The 20,851-nt window shown below is 33.8% G+C and overlaps 1 protein-coding gene across 4 annotated transcripts in view; it reads left to right on the plus strand.

Annotated features, from left to right (window-relative positions):
* The window catches only part of LOC101894875 (teneurin-a), a 568,898-nt gene that overhangs the window by 336,181 nt on the left and 211,866 nt on the right, over positions 1 to 20,851 (plus strand). For all 4 annotated transcript variants that reach the window (XM_059129381.1, XM_059129382.1, XM_059129383.1 and 1 more), the window contains one exon: positions 9,609 to 9,896. In XM_059129381.1, coding sequence (XP_058985364.1) covers positions 9,609 to 9,896 — 288 coding nt within the window. The remainder of the gene's footprint in view (positions 1 to 9,608; positions 9,897 to 20,851) is intronic.

The following is a 20,851-nucleotide window of genomic DNA, read 5'->3' on the forward strand; positions in this document are numbered from 1 at the left end:
ATTTCTAACTTCTGGCTTAGACAAATGGTGTGTCATATCTCGCATTGTCTTCAGACCAATGGGTTCACTTTTTTTGTGGCAAAAAAAAAAAAAATATCTAATAAAGTGGCAGTGACAAGTACATGGGCACACATACGTCTGGCCAGATGTTCGTTATGTTATACTCATACACATGCACGCACACACACCCTGATATTGTATTAACGCCTGGTGATATGCAATTTATAAAATTCAAGCAATCTTCTTTTGGCCATTTTCTACGCTCGTAGATAGATTTTTTCTCCTTTTTGCTTTTATAGCTAGAAGGCAAATCGTTTAGTTTTCGCTGCGAACACGTAATCACACACACATATACACACAAATATTTACCGTGGAAAATTGTTATCAAATTGAAATGTTGGTGAAAATGTGTGGTGATTTTCTCATGTCTACTTGTTCGTTTGCGAACATTTATTTTATTTAATTTAAGTTCTCTCTCTCTATACGTATGGGTGTGTGTGTGCCCGCGACTGGCGTATGTGATTGAAATTCGGTTATGCCAGCCTCGGGTGAAACACGTGTGTGTGACGGAGTGGATTGTTAGTTTTGATGTTTGCGGTAGTAGTTAAAGTTTGCTTTTATTGTTTGTTTTTGTTTTCTTCTGGTTTTGTTGTGCTCCTTGGCACAGATAGTCATAAGGATATGCGTGCCTTGTGTCCTTTAGCTTGTGGGTGAAACTAAAAGATCTGAGACAACCCTTGTGAAATTCCAATGAGATATTATAACGAAACGAATTAATTAAATGACCTTTAATGATGCATAATAAATGGGAGGGAGAAGAGGAAAGGAGATATAGAGAACTATTGATATATCAACAAGGCCTCGAGGTTAGCTAAATAGTGAAAATCAAATAGGTTACTTAAAGGGGAGCCTTTTTTAAGTAGGGAATGAAAAGGAAATATTTAGTTTTGCCTAAAAATATGCTTTAATTTTAAGTTTTTTAAAATAAACTACATTTTTAAATAAATGACAATGGAGTATAAGTATTTGCCTAAAAGTATGCTTTAATTTAGTGTTTTGGAGAAACAAAGAATATTTTGGGTTGCCAAAATTTCCAAAAATGGATGAAAATGGATTTCAATGTGGAAAAATATGAATTTAAATACAAATTAAATTTTTTTCCACTTTTAGTCAAGAAAATAAATTTTCAAGATCTTGACTATAAGTACGCTTTAATTTAGTCTTCATCAACACTAACTTCCGTTAGTTATTATATAAAATAATCAAGAAAGCCCTTCAAGTGTATAATAATTAGAAGCCCCTAGATGTATGCTTTAAATTCAGTAATATTTTCTAATGAGCCAGATATTTTTGGCCGTCGTGGAAAAGTAGAATTCAATTAATTTTCGTCTTGGTAAAATTCAAAGAAATGCAGCCGCTTATTATGAGGAAAAAAATAGATATATGTGCCAGGTTATAAGGCAGGGAGGGCTATAATTTCATATAGAGCTCGCAGCCCTCAATAATAAGTGGCTTTTTGATATAAAAAAAACACTAGTCCTTCTTCGAAGCAATATATTCGATACAATACTTTTTGAAATCGAGTGTAACTTTGGCTGTGTGGCACGTGGCTCTGTTCTATTGAAACCCAATATTCCTCTTAAATCCTTGTGAACATAAACCTCTATATACTCTCCACATCTGTATATTAAATTATTGTAAATACTACCGCCTAAAAGTATACCCTGTGTGTAGATATAAATATAATCGCTAATCCTAATCGCTCAGTTTCTTTGTTATAAAATATAAACTTTTTTATTTTATTTCAGAATCATAATCTTTTATCAAATCTGCCGCCTAAAAGTATGCTTTGTTTCTGGACGTTTTCCGAACAAATCACAGCAACCCCAAGACTATGTTTGTTTATTTTCAAATTGATCTGTATTTGCAACATTCCACATTAACTTTCATGTGGTTTGGGGGGCTAGCCCACAAAAGTATGCAACATAACGAAATATTTCCGAAGCAAACCTAAAAGTATGCAACAACTTTCTGTAAAACTACTGTAGAGCTATAATTTTAAATAAAATGAATTTATGAAACTATTTCTAAGGGGTGGCAGCTACTACATGGTTTATTTGGCAAAAGTTCTTTAGCTTGAAAAACAAAAGCCAAACTATAGGCTTACTACCGCTTCAAGAATGGGAAGCTATTTCCTTACAAATAATTTTAAACGTCTCTATGAGTTTTAGCTTTTCCTGGAATGTTGTAAGCCAGACTCATTTATTAGTACAATGTTCGAGAAATTTCGCAAGGCACACACACATGCTCTCAAATGGAGATTATCAGCCTAAAACCAACAACAATTGCCATGGCGTATGAAATACTTATAGTTCAGATATACGAGTATATACACATGGCGATAAATGGGCAATAATATTTTCTATGCCATAATTTAAACGACTAGACTTCCACACCATATATTTATTCATAGTTTGAACACACACACATGCATATATAGATTGCAATCTTCTATATATATGTATATGTAAGCACGAATTGTTGTATAGATCTATTAACCATTTACAATCCCCGGCAGCACATGAAACTGCGGCGACTATCAAATAGCCCTAACATAGTTTATAAAAGTTTTGCCAGCTCATAACTACTGAACTTTAGACAACAATGTTGGTTGTGTGTATGAGTGTGTGTATGCGTGTGTGTGAAAATTTGTTGAAGTTAAGTGGGAAGTCAGTAGCTCTTATGGCCATTATATGCAAAATACATTTACATACACACCATACACGCTCAATACAGTGCCGTTGTTGCTGTTGTGTGCAAATGTCTGCGTTAGTGATTTATTGGCAACAAAAATAGATTAAAGCAATTTAAATTAAGTTGTTCAACCATAAACTTTTCTCTTACTCTGCCTCGGTCTCTCCTGCTTATTTTAGCTTACCAGCTATCTCAATGCGCCTTTATGCATATAAAACTTCATTGCTAAGGGACATTAAACATGAATATTTTCTAAACATTGAAAGTCGTGATATTAGGATGAAACGGGCGAGATAAGTTTATGCCAATTTTTTGCAATTTTGTAAATGAAATAAAGTGGTACTTTAACTGATATAAAATAGAAATAATTTTAAAATATTTATATTAAAGGCATCCTAGAAGTATGCAATAAAATAATGTTTCTTCCCTTTTGCTTATCCCTTTTGGGGCTAATCAAAACCCCAAAACTGATATGAGAATAAAAAACTGCAACCAACTACAGACTGTTGTCATTTCTAAGCCACTCGTCCGACAGCTGTTAAAATTATTCCAGTGACAGCTAATTAAATTGTTTACAATCGTACAAAAGCATTTTGGTAAGAATTTTCTAGAAAAAAAGTTATTCTTGATGAAATTCAAGCGTGATAGTGTGATTTCTTTCTTCAGGAATGGTTACAAAATGAGGTTCCTCGCTTCATTTCTAGCGCACAATGACCACCAAAATCTCCGGATCTGCAATCCATTGGACTTTTTGCCAGGAGTATTTTGGAGAGCAAGGTTGTAGTGAAATTTTGTAAAGAATAATTCTTCCTTCCGCCAAAAACCAAAATTAATGAGACTTTCAGGCGTGAAATCGAAAAAAGTCCAAGGGAAAATTCACCAAAAAAATTAAGAAGCATTTTCTATTTTTTTCTTGCCTTTGATGCAAAAAATGCATTGGAAAATAGAGATTTTTTCTCTTTGGTGACTTATAGTAAAATTTAATTGCCATTAAATTTTTTTTGTCTTTGGCGTGATTTTTTAAAAATAATTAATTGTCAATTCAATTCAATTCAAATTTTTATTGAGTCTTTTTTTAACACGAAAATTTACAATTTTGAAGTGAAGAAAGAAATACTTAAAACTATAATGTTTTGTTTTAATGACTAAAGCGTATTTTCAGCGTCTGGCTTTACAAAAATTGATAATTAGTGTTTACTAAACTAAGAGTGTATATCGTGCTTGCTCCCGGCACTACAATGTTTGAGAGCATGTCTCATTTTATTTACCTTAAAACTAACTTAACCTAAACCTAACCTACACTTAAACAACAGAGATGATCAAACGAAAGTTTGTTCATCTAAGTTGTTAACTAGCCCCTGTGAATTCCACGAGAGGTGCTAATGTAAAATTCTGGACACTGAATATCTTCCAGAGACATGTATAAGTCAATACCTAACGGTGAGACGTAATTAGTATTTTGCCACGTGAAATTAGATTCCATAATAAAATGTTATTGCAAATAATTTTATAGAATATTTTGACTTGCTACGATCCAGTTTAAGTGGAGTTGTAACCATATTTTAAAAAAAGGACCCAAAATACCCCTTCCATAAATAAACTATTTTTTGTATTTTTATCTGCAATATTGTCGAAGACTCCAAATACCTAAAATGCACGTATTTCGAGGAATCTTAGTCCGAAAATTTCCAAAAGTGTGGGGGGACTTGCCTCCACTATTTAGGTTACTTTGCGATGTAACTTTAAAACCCCGATACACTTGTCTTTTTTTAGCTCTACTTTCATAATCTGCTGGATTTTCCCCGCAATTATTTTTTTTTTTTTGCACAATATCATAATATATATACTATACCTATACTTTTTATATATATTAATTTACCCAATAATTCAAAACCATTGTCTCAAGCTTGAAAGTAGTTTGTGCGCCTAAAAGTATGCTACAAAATAAAAATATATATAAAAAATCACTTTGCATATGACTTTAACACCTTGAGTAAACTTGTTCTAAAGGCTAGCTTACATATCATGTTAGAGTCAAAAGAAATAATAATTTTCACATTTATATTTGGCCTACTTATAGGCGCTCCCATAATTTTAAACCATAAAAGGGACACTTTGGAGTATTGGATAAATTAAGATATTTTTTAAAGTATAAATATTTTTACATAATTTATTTTACAGTATGGATTTTCTTGGTAGTTCAAAAATTTTGGAAGCGCCAAAATGTATGCCATAGAAATATTAAATAAAAAAATGTGGAAAATTTACATTTTACATATGAATCTAAATGTTGTGTAAACTAGCCTTTATAGCGACTTCGATTATGAAATTGAAAATTATAATTTTCCCATTAAAAAACATTATAGGGCCTAAAATTATGCTACAAATAAATATAAGTTTGAAAAATTCACCTCTCAAATGACTCTTACATCATATGTTAGCTTGATTTAGAGGCTAGTTTACACGTCATGTAATAGTCATTAGAAACGAGTATATTTTTATTTAGCATACTTATAGGCTCTCAACCTCCGTTATTTTTACTACCGATTTCGATAATATATGAAATTTCTTGATTTGGTATTTATTTTCCATTTGCAACCTAATATCCGAAACCCTGTCAAACCATGTGACCAATACCGACATAAGAGCATAAATGAATTTGCCTAAAGCATTTTCTAGACTGTGACCGAAACCTGCACGTGCACACTAACACATGCATATATACCAACATACCTTCAAGTATGGCCACACGGAATGACAGTCTATTTATGTACATTCATATATGACGTTAGCCGTGGCAAACATGTGAATAAATGTGGCACTTAAAGGATATGACCGCTCGTTTTGGTCAGCAGGAGCTTTGGGACCACATACCGTCCAACCAAGCAACGTACCAAAAGGGAAGTTATAAATGTTTCCGTGGTTTTATAGTTCCATTTAAACATAAATGGCAAATATAGAGTCGACAAGTGTGTATAGAAATGGCATGTCCATAATATCATAAAATAAACACACACACATACATACATTTGTATGTGTGAGACCATACTAGACTAGAAAATATAAAGCTTTGTTAGACTTTAATGTTGTGTTGATAAGATTTATGGAGAAAATTAAAATTGAAACGAAATATTAAAAAGAGGGTGACAAAATTGAGTACGAATTTTGAAGTGATACAAAATTAAACGCTGAATATAAACAGGGACACTTAAGGAAAATTCTTGTTTTTCATGCTTCTATGAAAGATTCTAAAGTTATTGTTTTATTAAAGTCTATAATCCTTTAATTTTTTTTTTTTACTTTTATTTATTAAATCATTCATTTATTTATTTATTTTTTTTTTTTTTTTTTTATTCATTTGTTTGTTTGAGGCCTTTTTGCCACAACCCCCCTTCATTTCTCTTCCTTCTCCAACTTTCCCTGTCCCCACATTTGTAAATCCATATATTCTACCCTCTTCCAGCGGCCATGGTGTATACTTTATATATTATTAATAAATTCAATTTTTATTAACAATTTTCTGTGTAACTTTTTGTCTGTTTTTTTTTTTGTACTTTTTTTATCAATTTTGCTTCTGTTTCTTTTTTTCGTTTCGTAACTGTCATTCATTTATTCATAAATTTCCCACAGGAAATTCGTTCACGACCAACATCAATGACATTGGGGCAGGATGCAGAAACAAGAAAAAAAAATCATACGAATGTGGAAATAACATAAAAGTAAACACTTATCTGGGCATTTGCGTTGGCTACCGCTTGCATTGCCGTTTTTTTTTTCGTTGATGTCGATTGTTTGTTTGTTTGGTTGTTGGCTAAAGTTGTTGCAATATTGGCCACCTAGAACAGCCAACGCCAACCGGCCGGCCAGCCAGCCAAAAAGGGCCTACAGGCTCATATCCGTTTAATAATGTCGATAATACTTGCATTTTATGGTAACTGTAAATAAAAGTTGATGTTTTTTTGTTGCTCCCGAACATTTTTTCGCGCGACAATATGTAATCTTGGGGGCAATATTGCAAGTTGGGAAAGTCAAAAATATCGGATTTTTTGGACAATATGGGTAATTTTTGTGCGAAAAATTTAAACGATTCCGGTTACAAAAATTATAAATTTCAACAAAATTGTCCACAAATCGAATTTATGTCATAGGCTTGGGAATCGAGTGATAGTCTAAAGCCCCTATTATTTTAGGAAGAACAACTTAGAATAAAATTTGGGTTCGATTTAAGGGTTTGTTTATGCCTGAAATAATTTGTATTGGAAATCGACTATATCAGCCGATGTTTGCTTATGGGTCCTCATACAATTGCCTTCCGATTTTCAGGATTTTGACAATTTTAACCAAAGTCTCCAATATTTTAGCAGTAATCTGTCATGTCGGAATATATTTTGAGAATATAGTATTCTCTATGAAATTGTTCGTAATCCAATGCCACCCGATTTTAAGCACATAAGCGGATTTTCCAACCAAATCAACATTTGAAGATTTAGGTTCCCCAAGGATAACAAAGGTCTACAAAATTGTGTTTATACTGGTTCTGTATTTTATTTACTCCATACCTAATTTCAAATTTTACAGGTCTAAGTATGAAAATGTCTTTTGTAGGTCAAATATTTGGTGTTGCCTCAATATAAGGTTACCACCCAATTTCTTTCCAAAGAAAAGTTAACTGCTATGCCAGGCCTCCAATTACTAATATATAACGTTTCCTCCCTATTTCAAAAATTTCGGAAATATTTCCAGAAAAAAGTTAACTAAAAAATACTCCCATTTCTAAACGATAATAACATTTTCCATACAGGACTCATATTTGATATGTCTCAAAAAATCGGAAACTCCTGATTTTCCATATTTTAATAATTTCAGTCACAATTTCCAAGAATTTTAACTAAAGTTTCCAAAAGATTTAGCTGTAATATTCTATGCTGATTTTAAATAGGAATAGAGTTTCCGTATAAAATGCTTAGTATAAAAGCAGTAACAACCAAATTTTTAAAAATTTTGAATAGAAAAAAATTCAAAAATTCTGTTATATGGAGACTTTAATCTGGACCTGCTTACGATTTTTTTTTTCATAGGCTGTAGTACCCATTACACACTTCAAATACGAAATTTGAAATAATTCCGGTAAATAATAATAAACGGAATGATAAAGTTAATATACCCTCCATAGAATTTTAGTGGGTATAAAAAGCCCATTGTATATTTGACGTTGTCCCAATATAACGTTACCTTCCTTATTCATATGTTTCAGAAATATATTTAAAAAATGGATTTTCGTTCGCTATGCCTCCGCTGGGAGTATACTTTCAATATGGGACCTCCAGTTGGTATATCCCTTATGACGGTACCTATTGATTTTCGGCATTTTAATTACTGTTTCGAGCTGAATTGACTGATGTAGGTTTAATATTTGGTGTTGCTATTATTTAAGTATTTCAAAACTTTCGGAGATATTTTTCAAAACAAGCTGTTTTTGGGTCTCCGATTTTTGAAGAATATGAATCCTCGTGCCAAATACTAACTTTACTGGATTACATGCGGATCAAATCGACATTTCTTCAAATATAAGATAGGAAGATTTGATAGCAATGAATAGTAGAGTCGCTAAAAATTAGTAAAATTTTTGGGTGCACACAATATATGTGGTCCATATTAGTGTGGGCTTCCTGGGGCCCTTACCCAATTTTCCAAAATTTTTCTTTAAATTTCGTAATTTATGAAAACAATGGGATGTTTCACATCAGCAGATCTTGGATTTTCTAAAGCTCTTATAAAACTCCCTAATAATGTTAGTCCTAAAACAAATTGTAAACGAGATAAAGAAAAGGAACACATTAAGGTTGTATATAATAATATAATAAATTTTTGTCGGGGTCCTCCAAAAAAATTACTTTGCCAAAGAAATGAGAATAAAAATTGTATCTGTGTCGAATGCACGTTCTAAAATAAATAGTAAAAAAAATAACAAAATCCCACACGATTTATTTTTTTTTTGTACTAAGAAAAGCTGCAGCTAAACCCTAACAGAAATTACGTCTACCTTCGTATGTCTGCCGTACGATTTCGTACTACGTTTCCTCACATAACTCCAGGAAAACCCCCAAAATTCCACCCATTTCCCTTGAAACCTTGGTCAAATGTCTCGCAAATGCAACCCGGCAACACTGTAATGCATTTTCACATATTTTCATTTGTTTTTATTTTGCAACATCCATACAAACATATTTTACTCCCAGAGTGCAAAACCATAATGCGCTTCACTTGTAACTATTGATTTATGTTTTTTTTTAATTTAAAATTTCCGTTTACAATATTTACACACACACATACATTCATACCAAACATAATGGTTTACTTGCATTGCTGATAACCGGCTCAAACACGCACTCGCACTCATTCACGATATGTACATGCATGTACACATGTGCATATCGTGTGTATGTGTGAGTGTTTTTAAATATGTAGAAATGATTGCATTTGCACACGCACTCGTCCTGTAAATATGCTCGGCATAAAGGACACAATTATGCGTTGGCCCTAAATGGCTTGTTGGCTGGATGGCTGGAAGGAATGCGGTATAGAAGTACTACAAACCTCTATATCTCTCCCTCTCCCTCCCCTCTCTCTATATATCTTTCTCATTCTCGGATTTAATAAATAACATTTACATTGTCAATAAATGTGCATAATTCAAAAGCATATGACGCGACATTGTTTGAATGCGCTTTTTTTCTTTGGTTGGATGCTTGTTTTCGCATACATTTGTACATACATAAATTTATAATCACAACAACAAAGCCTGAGTGAAAAAAAAATTTAATTTAACAAAATGTCCTTTTTTCTATTTGCAGATTGGGTCCCATTCCCGGCACCTTACATCAACAACAAATGCCACAAAGTATGTCAACGGGTAATAATACAATTGGTGGTCATGGCGGTCATGATCGTGGTGGCGGGGGTGGAGGCGGCGGCGGTGGCAGCATTGGCGGCGGTGGCGTTATACCTGGCGGCACAATGAACGGACCCAATGGACCACATTGCCAGATGAGCGGTTCACAGCCATTGGTTATGCCCGCATTTCCATTGCGTAATTCACATTCTGCACATGCACCACACTATTCACCCTACTCACCTTCCAGGTAATATAATCAGAATAATTGCATTACTTGCCATTGCATTGCGTATGTGTACTTATTTGTAGGTATATGTAAATGCATATTTGCATACTATTATTATCATTATTATTATTAAAAACCATAAAATTGCCCCAAAGTGTTAACATTTGTTATGCAGATGCGGAAATGTAAAAACACATCGAGGTGTAGATATACATATGTACATATGCACATGTGTGTATATGTATGTGTTTTGTATTTTATAAATCATGTCACAAATTAAAAGCCAAAACTGTCACCGAACATTTCAAGGGATATCAAAAAAAGTTAATATTATATATAGCAATTGATAATATATAAAAACTTCAAATACAAACAAACAACACACTTCATGAATACATTAACATATATAAATGTATGAAAAGAGATTATATATTTTATTTAAATATTACTGATTATGATATAGGCAAATTAAGAACAACATGAATCAGATTCCATTTTTGACGAATGTGAATGCCTCCGATAAAATTATAGCTTGAAAGAGAAAACCCAACTCTGGATCTGACATGAAGATGAAATATATTAATTCACTTCTTCCGGTACCTCCCCCACAACGGGTTAAAATTTTGAATAAGCATGAAGCTCATAAAACGCGAAATTAACAGCAGATTCCTTCCAAACTCAGTACATACCAATATATTAATACAAATCCAGACGTGAAGATGGAAAATATCCGCTCCCCTATAAAGATGGACGTTGTGGATAAATTCAAAATTGCGAAATAAGCATATCATTCCTATCAAAACTTACACATCTTAATATTTTTACCAATGCACGATCTGATGGGAGGATGAAAAATATATCGGCCCATCTCCTTTGGTATCACCCTCATGATGGGTTAAAATTTATTTGATTTCAATATTTATCTCTCATAACTTGCGACACCATTCAGCGATTCTCTTCAAACTTGGCATATGTAAATATGCCTCTCAAAAAAAGATCAGGCGTGAATAAGGAATTTATATGCTTTCCCCTTTGAAACCACTCCCATAAAGGTTCAACTACAACAAGCAATAAATTTATAAGAAATGCATGAAACCATGAAAAAACGTCTCCTTATCAAAGATATTCATTTCTCCCTAAAGAAGTCCAAAAGATCGTCTAGAAGAAGGCGATATTTTTATGGTCAATGTTGACCTGAGGTTTTCTCATGGAAAATGAAGAGAGGAGAAAGCAAATGAGCCTTCTTCTTCAAATTTTAGAATAAGTTTAGATTTGTTCGAATTGGTCAAGAAACCGTCACACGGTGTCCGAATATTGCTCTGCGGTATTTTAGCCCATTCCCGGCGAATTCCTTGCTTGAGGTGATCTACAAGTTGGTATTTTTTAGCGCCAACCTTGTTTTCCAAAATACTCCAGACACAATAGTCCAACGGATTGGTATCCGGAGATTTTGGTGGCCATTGTGCGCTGGAAATGAAGCGAGGAACCCCATTTTGTAACCATTCTTGGGCGGAGCGTGCTGAGTGCGATGGTGCTGAGTCCTGTTGGAATGTCCAACGCCTGCGGCTAAAATGTTTGCCTGCGGCTTGAATGTTTTCTCATCGGAGAAAACCAAGTTCGGCAGTTCACCACTTTCAGCCATGCGAAGCAACTCTTTAGCTCTTTTGTGTCTATTTTCTTTCTGTTGCGGTGTAAGTTCTTGTACTTTTTGCAATTTCTAGGGCTTTGCCCTAAGCTCATTTTTCAATATTTGCCGAATGGAATATTGCGAAATGTTCAGCTCACGAGCCATTTTTCGGCCACTACGGCACTGGTTTCGATCAAGTCGCTTCTTTACTTTTCGAGCCATTTCTGCTGATGTTGCTGTTTTCTCTTTCGTCCATTTCCTTGACGTCGGGCTACGCTACCAGTATCACGGTAACGAGCGATGGTACGAGACACAAAAGATTTATTCAAATTTAAATGCTGGAGTACTCTAATGATTGCCTCTTGCGGTTTTCCAGCCAAATATAAAGAAATCACGCTTGAATTCCATCACGAATATCTTTTTTTCTGGAAAATTCTCACCAAAATGCTATTGTACGCTTGAAAACAATATAATGAGCTGTCACTGGAATAATTTAAACAGCTGTCGGATGAGTGGTTTAGAAATGACAGCAGTCTGAAGTTTGTTGTAGTTTTTTCATCTCACCCTGTATTTGTATTCAAGAGAGGATAGTATTCAATAATAGCACGCATGCGGGCTAGTGTCTTAAAGCTTTTCTTTTCTAAAACTCTCACAGGAGGAATTTACTTTGTGTTCTATTTGCGAGAGGTCTATCCTCTCTTATTTTCCCCTCCCGCAATGAAGATCAATATAACTTCTCTCAGAACAGAGAGAGAGAGAGAAGAAGTATCCATAGTGGGGGACATGCCAAGTGTGGAATGATATGTTATTTATAATATTTTTAAGGAATACTTACCTTCTTATAAAGACAACACAACCTGCTTAAATTTGTTTAAAAAATTTACGAAAAGTTTGATCGAGATTTCATCTGAGAATACACAGAGTTATATTCCTTTTTAAGGGGTGCACGACCGGAGACTTTGTCATTGAATGAATTTACTCTAAGTTTTATTTGCCGATAAATATATTCTCTCAACATATTGTTAAATCTACATTTGCTCTCTTTCTTGATTTTTAAGGGAAAATACCACCAGATCTTATAGTGGCTGAATTATTAAAAAGTTCGAAAAGAAAAAATCGGATACAATTTTACGTTTTCAAAAATATTTTTTTTTTCGTTGGTACAAAATGGTCAGGCTTAATCCCTTTATTGTTGTTTTTATAAAAACAACGTTTGTTTATTAGTGGAGAACGATGGTAATGTTTATCAGGTGGTAAACCAGGGTAAAAACAGGTAACTGTAAAAACAACAATAAAGGGATTAAGCCTGACCATTTTGCAACAACAAAATACTATGGTATCCCGAACAAACAAGCCAAACACTGTTGTAATAATTTTTTTCTTCAATATTCCGATAATTGATAAATACACTTTTTGTGAGACACTATAGTTTTATAAATTTCATAATTTTGTATGGATACCAGAAGGGGTAGTTCGACAGTTATATACAGTATGGACCACCCAGCCATGTATGTATTATCGAGGTTATAAAAATTGCATACCACAATCTGTCCTGATCAAATATAAAATTCTCAAGTAATGTTAAATAATATGTATGGTTCCAAAAATTTCAATATTTCTAAAAAAGATCTTGAAACATAATATCTATTAAACCATTCTGGCGAGGTGTATTAAAATAAATCCCACGGTTCATTCGATACTAATCAAAAAATATAATATTTAAATTAAAAAAAAAAAAATCATTTACCTTATAAATATTAAACACAATACGTCACCATCAACCCACCTGACAAAAATGGCAAAAAACAAAATCATTAAGAGTTTCATTTGTGATCATTTTTTTTTTTTGCTACTCTTTACCAAATCCTTTGCCTTTCCGTGCTACATAGTTTGCCATTCACAAAAAGTGTTAAATGATGTCTAATGTCAGCAGATTTTAGCGTGACAACACTCACAATGCCGGTTTAACATCACGCTTTCTGTTCTGTGGTGTAAGCGTGCTAGAGAGCTTCTAATAAACTTGAAATGAAAAACGGCAAGAAATTAATTTTCTTGGCATCGTTTTTTTTTTTTTTTTGTTCTCTCTCGCTTTGCCTTTGCATTAAACCCACATCATTTTTACCGTGTATAACCACTTTTCACTTATAATTTTCTTCATTTCTTTTTGAACTTGTGCATCGATGGTTGGTTTGTGTTCGAATGGCTGGTTGGTTGGTTCTTTGGTTGGTTGGCTGGCTGGCTGGCTGGCTGGCTTGACTGACTGAGGGTGCTGTGGAACATCTAAACATGGTTCTTTCACGAACAAATCATCATCATTATTTCCACACGAAATTTGCACCTCGTTTTACTGCTGCATCTTGTACATCATGTTCCTCCTCTTTCGTTGCCCTCGATCTGTTGGTAAGGAAAATATTGCCTCTGGAAGTTGCACATTATTTGCATGTAATGGCAACGGCACTAACACAGATTGCCATGAATGTCTCTGATGTTGATGACGCCGATGACGACAACGGCAACGAAGACGATTGTGTGAAGTTGATGCAATGCATAAGGATGGGTTACCCAACGTGCATTACCCATAAATGTTGGGCGGTTTTTTTGGAATAAGGAAAAAAAGTGGGACGTATGTCTGCTATCACGAATGAGCATCTTCGTTATGACACTTTTTTGCGAGCCGCCGTTTTTTTGCTCTTCTACCGGTTACCATGAAACAAACACGCAAGCGTGGTAGACAATTTTTAACTGTCATTTCAATATCCTGCTCCTATATCTTTGGCCATTACAAACATTTAGATAGGAAGATGATGGTGGGTAGAATTTATGATAGGCCTTGAAAAAGGGGCCCTAAGAAAAGTTGTCACCAAAAGGATGAAGAAATATTTTTCTTAGGATATTCCAATCAATACAGAGCACAGTCAAATTAAAATTCCAGGAGTGCTACTGAATGCCCATTCTATGGAGGGTATATTAGTTTTCTTATTCCGTTCGTAACTTCTCAAAATATTCATGATAAACCCTACAAGTATATTCGGGATCAGCGTACAATTCTAAGACGATTTTATCCGTCTGTGTGTCTATCTGTCCGTCTGCCTGTTGTAATCACGCTATCTTGAGAACAAAGCGAGATGGAAAGCTAAAATTTTGCACACATGTGTATTTCAGGGTACCTCCCGATAATTGATATTTTGATGATTTTAGCGACATTATTCACCCGAATTGTTTCAAATTTCGTATCCGGAGTTTGTAAGGGGTTCTACAGCCTATGCCTAAAAATGTTGTATGCCGGTCCATGTACAGGTATATCCCCCATATAGCGGTACCTCCCGATATTCAGTATTTTGATGGTTTTAGCTACATTATTCTCCGGAATTGTTTCAAATTTGGTATTTGAAGTTCATAATGGATACTACAGCTTAGGGCAGAAAATTGTCTGTACAGGTCCATGTCTTCGTATAGGCCCCATAAAACGGTACCTCTTGATATTCGGCACTTTGTTGATTTTAGCGACATTATTCACCGGAAATGTTTCAAATTTGGTATTTAATGTTCGTAATGGATGATACAGCCTATGACAGGAGACTGTCTGTTCAGGTCCTCGTCTTCGTATGGCCCCCATATAACGGTACCTCCCTATATTCGGTATTTTGATGATTTTTGCGACATCATTCACCCGATTTGTTTCTAATTTGGTATTCCAAGATCTTAATGGGTACTACAGGTTATGCCTAAAAATTCCATATGAAGGTCCACGTTTTCGTATAGCCCCCACATAACGGTACCTCCCGATATTCGGTATTTTTATGATTTTAGCGACATTCTTTGCAAATTTCTTATTCAAAGTTCGTAAAAGGTACTACAGCCAATTACATAAAATCGCGTACGCAGGTCCACATATCCGTATAGCCCCCATATAACGATACCTCTCTTTATTCTGTATTTTGTTGATTTTAGAGACATAGTTCGCCGGTACTACAGCCTATGATTAATTATGTAGGTCTACATCTTCCTATAGCCCCCGTATAAGTTCATTATTTAAACGGTAATTTTTTGAAATATTTCAATTCCCTTCCAAATGGCGGAGGGTATTTAAAGTTCGGCCGGCCGAGCTTTTTTACTTGTTTAATGCTGAAGTTTTCCAAAAATATCCCTACTTCTTTTGAATTTCATGCAAGTCCTGAAAAGTGGGAAATTAGTACAGAGCCCGGTTTTTTGGGAGGTCTTGGGAGTTTAAAATTAGTTAGTCTTAATACCTATTAGTACCCATGTCTTAAGCTATATCCAGAAAATCCATCCATCTAAAATCTCCGTAAATTTTCTTCCCCATCAAAGGCCCTGGGAAGCCCTTCAACACCAGCCTACAGAAGTAAAACCCACTCCTGTTTTTCCATGGCTCCTTAAAAATGAAATGATGATTGTTAGGATGCCATTTGTTTGTTAGTGTTTAGAAATAAAATAGATGAGCATACTAACGATATCCCAGCCGAAATGTTCAACTTGCATGTTGCATCTGTATTCTGCCTCAGCCTCAACACCATGACGGAGCGAGGTGAGCCGGTAATGCTAAATGTATAAATTTAACAGCGAACTTTAAGCACGTTTTATAGCAAATGTGGTCCATAGTTTCATCTGCTTGCAGAATTTCTTTATGCCATCATTCGTTTCCCGAAAGCTAAGAAAAAAAAACTACAAATTTTACATTCATTTGCTGTGTGATTCTGTTTTTTTTTCTTTCGTGAGCAACATAAGAATTCTAGCCAAAGTGTTGTGGGTGTCGTAGGAAGAAAGATAGGTAGGTAGGTGTTTGTTACAAATCGCAACGATTTGTTGTTTTGGATTTATATGCTACTTTTGTAGCAACACAACACAATCGGATTAACTTTAAGTCGAGTACAATTTTTTTTGCTGGTTGGTTGGCGTTTTTGGTGTGCATGTTCTACAACTACCAAAATTCTACTACCGTTTTGCCTGGCATTCATGCCAGAGAGCAAAAGAGATTCATGTAACCGAATTGCCAAAGAAATTGATGATGATGCCACAAGCACCAAAAAAATAAAAAAGGTACAGAAGTATGGTAAAAAATATTGTTTAACAACTGTTGCCAAAGTTTAATTAGCCTTATCGCAATGCCATGAAATGTAAACAACATTTTTTTTTTTCAATTTTTTCCTTTTGCCTTTGCAATAAAGGATATGTCTGGCAATAGGGACCAGACGAAGATAATTAGATTTCAGATCACAAATATGCATGTTAACACAACAAAAAGTGGCAACATAAAACAGACAAACTTTTGTCAAACGATGGCAATTTAAAGAAATAATCCCTAGACGGGTTTTATTAGGGACATTAGATTATTTTTTATGTATCTTTTCAATTCGAAGGTATACAAAATTTGTTTAAATACTTTTTAATCAATTTAAGGAGACATGGGTACATATTAAAAAAAAAGTAAATAATTCGCTATTTTCTGCTTTAAAAATCCATAAGTTTTTTAAGCCTATAGCTCTTTTGGTTCTCCAACAAATTTTAAAATTAAAAAAAATTTACAATTCAAACAATTCTCGAGTACAATTTTAAAATTTACAGATCTAAGATTTAAACTTTTGAAATACAGCAAGGCCTAAAAATTCTAAATTTTTGTTATTATTTTTAAAATTTTTAACCTACACAAAATTGCCAAAAATTATGAATGCCCATAAAAATGTTTCGCAAATTTCCACAAGTTTGTAAAATCTAGCTTTAAGCTTTCAAAAACTCCTAAACATAAGAAGAATCATGTTTAAAGCCTTTGTATTTTAAAAAAAATAAGCTGAAAAGCCTCAAAAATGTGAGGAGAAATTTCCATGTTTCTAGATTGAAATAATTACTTTTTTAAATCTCAAACATTGACATTTAATTCTCCAGGTTTTGATGACTTAAACATCCGAATTGGAAGACCTCAAACGCAAACATCTTTGAATATCAACCTCTGATGAACTCCAACAATCCTTGATGGACGTCTTCTTTTAATGGGTTCAAACACCGTATTTGAAGAACATCCACGATTAAAGGCCTACAAACTTAACATTTTATGAGCGTTAAAAGGCTTGAATATCAGCCGCTGATGAATTTAAACATCCATATTTAAAACACACAATTCATCATTTAAAAACAGTTTTGAAGCTCAAAATCCAAGAACACAATGTATTTGAAAAAAAATGTTTGAAGACTTCAAACGTTTAATCATCCCCTTCAAGAAATGAAATCTTCTTGGCTTCGTGTTTGAACTTCATTTGTAGGCTCAAACATTTGAAGAATCCATGTTTAAACTTTCCACAAACATCAATTTTTAGCTACATTGTTGAAGTTAAATATCAAAAATAAATTTAAAATCCAAACATTCAACTCGTAAAGCCCCAAAATTCACGGAAGGTCTCAAAAATTACGAATTACATGAATCCTACTTTGAAGACCTCGAAGACAATCATTTCCATCCAGTTAATTACTCACAACCTTATGATGAACTTTTCATAACTCAAAGTTCCATTTGATGGACGTCTCTTTTAATGGGTTCAAACATCCGTATTTGAAGACTACAAACATCCACGATTAAAGGCTACAAACTTAAACATTTTATGAGCGTTTAAAAAGGCTTGAATATCAGCCGCTGATGAATTTAAGAATCCATATTTTAAACACACAATTCATCATTTAAGACTACAATAATGTGCCTTTAAAAAACGTAAACACCCGCTTTGTCAGACCTCAAATATCGTTCAACTCATAAGAACTCAAAAATGTATGTTTGAAACAACATCAAACATATACGTTTGAAGTCTTAAACCTTCAAGACTTAAAAAATCCACCATTGTTGATCACAAACATGTACGGTTAAATAGCTTAAATATTCGCGTTCTACGGCCTTGAATACCAAACACCTTTGAACTTAATCCTTTATGTTTTAAAGACCTAAACTTCTTCGTTTTAAGGGATCATACATCCATGTTTGGAAGCTTTAAACTTCCAAGATTGAAGAGCTTAAATATTCACGATTTTTAGTCACAAATATCGACATTTGAAAAAGATTTAAATATCTATCTCAAATGATCTCAAAAGCCAACGCCTTGAAGGTTATAGCTTCATAATTTGAAGTCATCAAAAATCCATATTCATAAAATTACAATTATAAAAAATTAGACCATTATAATTTCAATGAAAATCCATTTTTGTAGATTCTTAATAATTCGAATTTTTTAGCTGTCTTCAAAAATTTCAGTATATATCCACATTAACAAGTTTTAAGATTTCAAAAAAAAAAAACTTTTGCAGATTTGAAGAATTTCAAATAAAAGAATCTCGTTTCGAATTTAAAATTTTATATAAAAATTCTCTTTTGCAGGTTCGAAAAAAAAACGATTAAAAACACAATAAAAACACTTTTGCAATATTCAAATATTCGGGCTTACAATTTTCAACGAAACTCCTCTTTTACCGATTTAAAAAAAATTGAATTTAAATTTTCGTTTTAATGTCCAAAATTTTCTACAATTTTTAGAAAAAAATGTTTCCTTGGGTTTTCAAGGATAACTATACATATAAGCTCCTAGATCTGCAAATCCTTTCTGAAGCCTGATTTTATTGCTTTAAATTAATTAACAATTTTACTAATTAATTTTTATAAACTTTTAATAAAATTTGAATTTTTAAGTTTTTCACTCCATTTATGTTAACTACCTATCACACACATCCACCCACCTATCTACTTTATGTCACGTGTGTGTGTTCTCACCTCAAAACAGCAGACTACCTTCTACTGCATGGCACAGTTGTTTCTGATGTTGCTGTTCCTGCTGCTGGCAATTATTCATTTTGCCAAGAGCATATGCCTCAACATAATCACACCATTAGCAATGATGACGATGACAAAGCAGAAGAAGAACGAGGAATAAACTTTAACTACCTCCTGCCCTCCTGAACGAACATACGGGCCTTTTTGTGTGTGGGGCAGAGTAAAGGGGAATAGTGGCGCAAAAAATAATGAAGAAATTTGAATGCAGTGTAAATTTATGCAAAAAATAACAAAATATATGGCTGGCTGGTTGGTTAACTAGTTGTTGGTTTTTTATTTCTTCCAGCTAAGTGATTCATATGCAACTCTCCCAAACCCATCCCTATATCTATACATTTAATAAGCACCTATATTTTTTCTGTGTGAGTGTATGTGTGGCGCTTGCCTTGATGAACGTTTCATTAAAGAGGATGAGCGTAAAAAAAAAAACACTGATTTCATGAGCAAAATTCCCAAAACTTCCAAACTGAACGTAGTTTATAGCCTCTTGTTTGTTTACATAGTTGCCATCATAGCCCAATGTTATGTTGTGGTGGTATTTGGCTGTTGGCAGTTTATATGGTAGTTTTCTGTTTGCTGGAGTCTCTTTTTTGGGGAAGTCTGCCAAAAAGGTTCGTTGTTCTTGTTGTCATAGACACCCACACTTAAGAGCTATTAAAAATTGTTATGACTTAGGTTGTGTTGTGAAAAAAAATTGATTGGTTTTTTTCTTTCCTCATACTAGTCATCTTCTTTTTAAACGGTTTCAAGTGTTATGTTGTGGGCACAGAGACATAACTACTTTGTGCGCGAATGTGTTCAAAATTATGACCATAAATTGTCATAAAACGGCCTGTAAAGTTATGGCATCGAGGAGGTAAGAAGGGAGTGTTTAGGAGATTTATGAACCACGGAAAGCTTTATTTATAAAAAGTAAGTTTTTTGGCATTGGAATTGTTTGAAAGGTTATTATTATTAGAAATTCGGAACTAAGAGCAAACTGGGATTAGCGATATGTCAAGAATCCTCAGTAGTTTTATGTCTTATATCTGGCTTAGATATTTTAATCACAATTACTAAAAAATTCTCACTAAAATTGATATTTGCTTTAAATATAGGGTGAGATCAAAAAAACTGCAACAAGGTCAAACGCCATAATTTTTACATATTTTTTTTTAAATTTATTGAATGAAAGAAAAAAAAATATTGAAACTGGCATAAACTTTTAGAATAAGTTTAGATTTGATCGAATTGGCCAACTTTGCCACAAATTATGGCCTTCAAACGGCCAATGAAACCGTCACACGCTGACCGAATGTTGTTCTGTGGAATTTTGGCCCATTTCCTGCGAAGCGCTTGCTGGAGGTGATCGACACTTTGGTATTTTTTAGTGCCAACCTTGCTCTCCAAAATACTCCAGAAACAATAGTCCAACGGATTGGTATCCTGAGATTTTGTCTGGCCATTGAGCTGTGGAAATGAAGCAAGGAACCTTGTTTTGTAACCATTCTTGGGTGTCGCGTACTGAGTGTGATGGTGCTGAGT

This window comes from Musca domestica, unplaced genomic scaffold (assembly GCF_030504385.1).
Source record: "Musca domestica strain aabys unplaced genomic scaffold, Musca_domestica.polishedcontigs.V.1.1 60, whole genome shotgun sequence".
NCBI lineage: Eukaryota > Metazoa > Arthropoda > Insecta > Diptera > Muscidae > Musca > Musca domestica.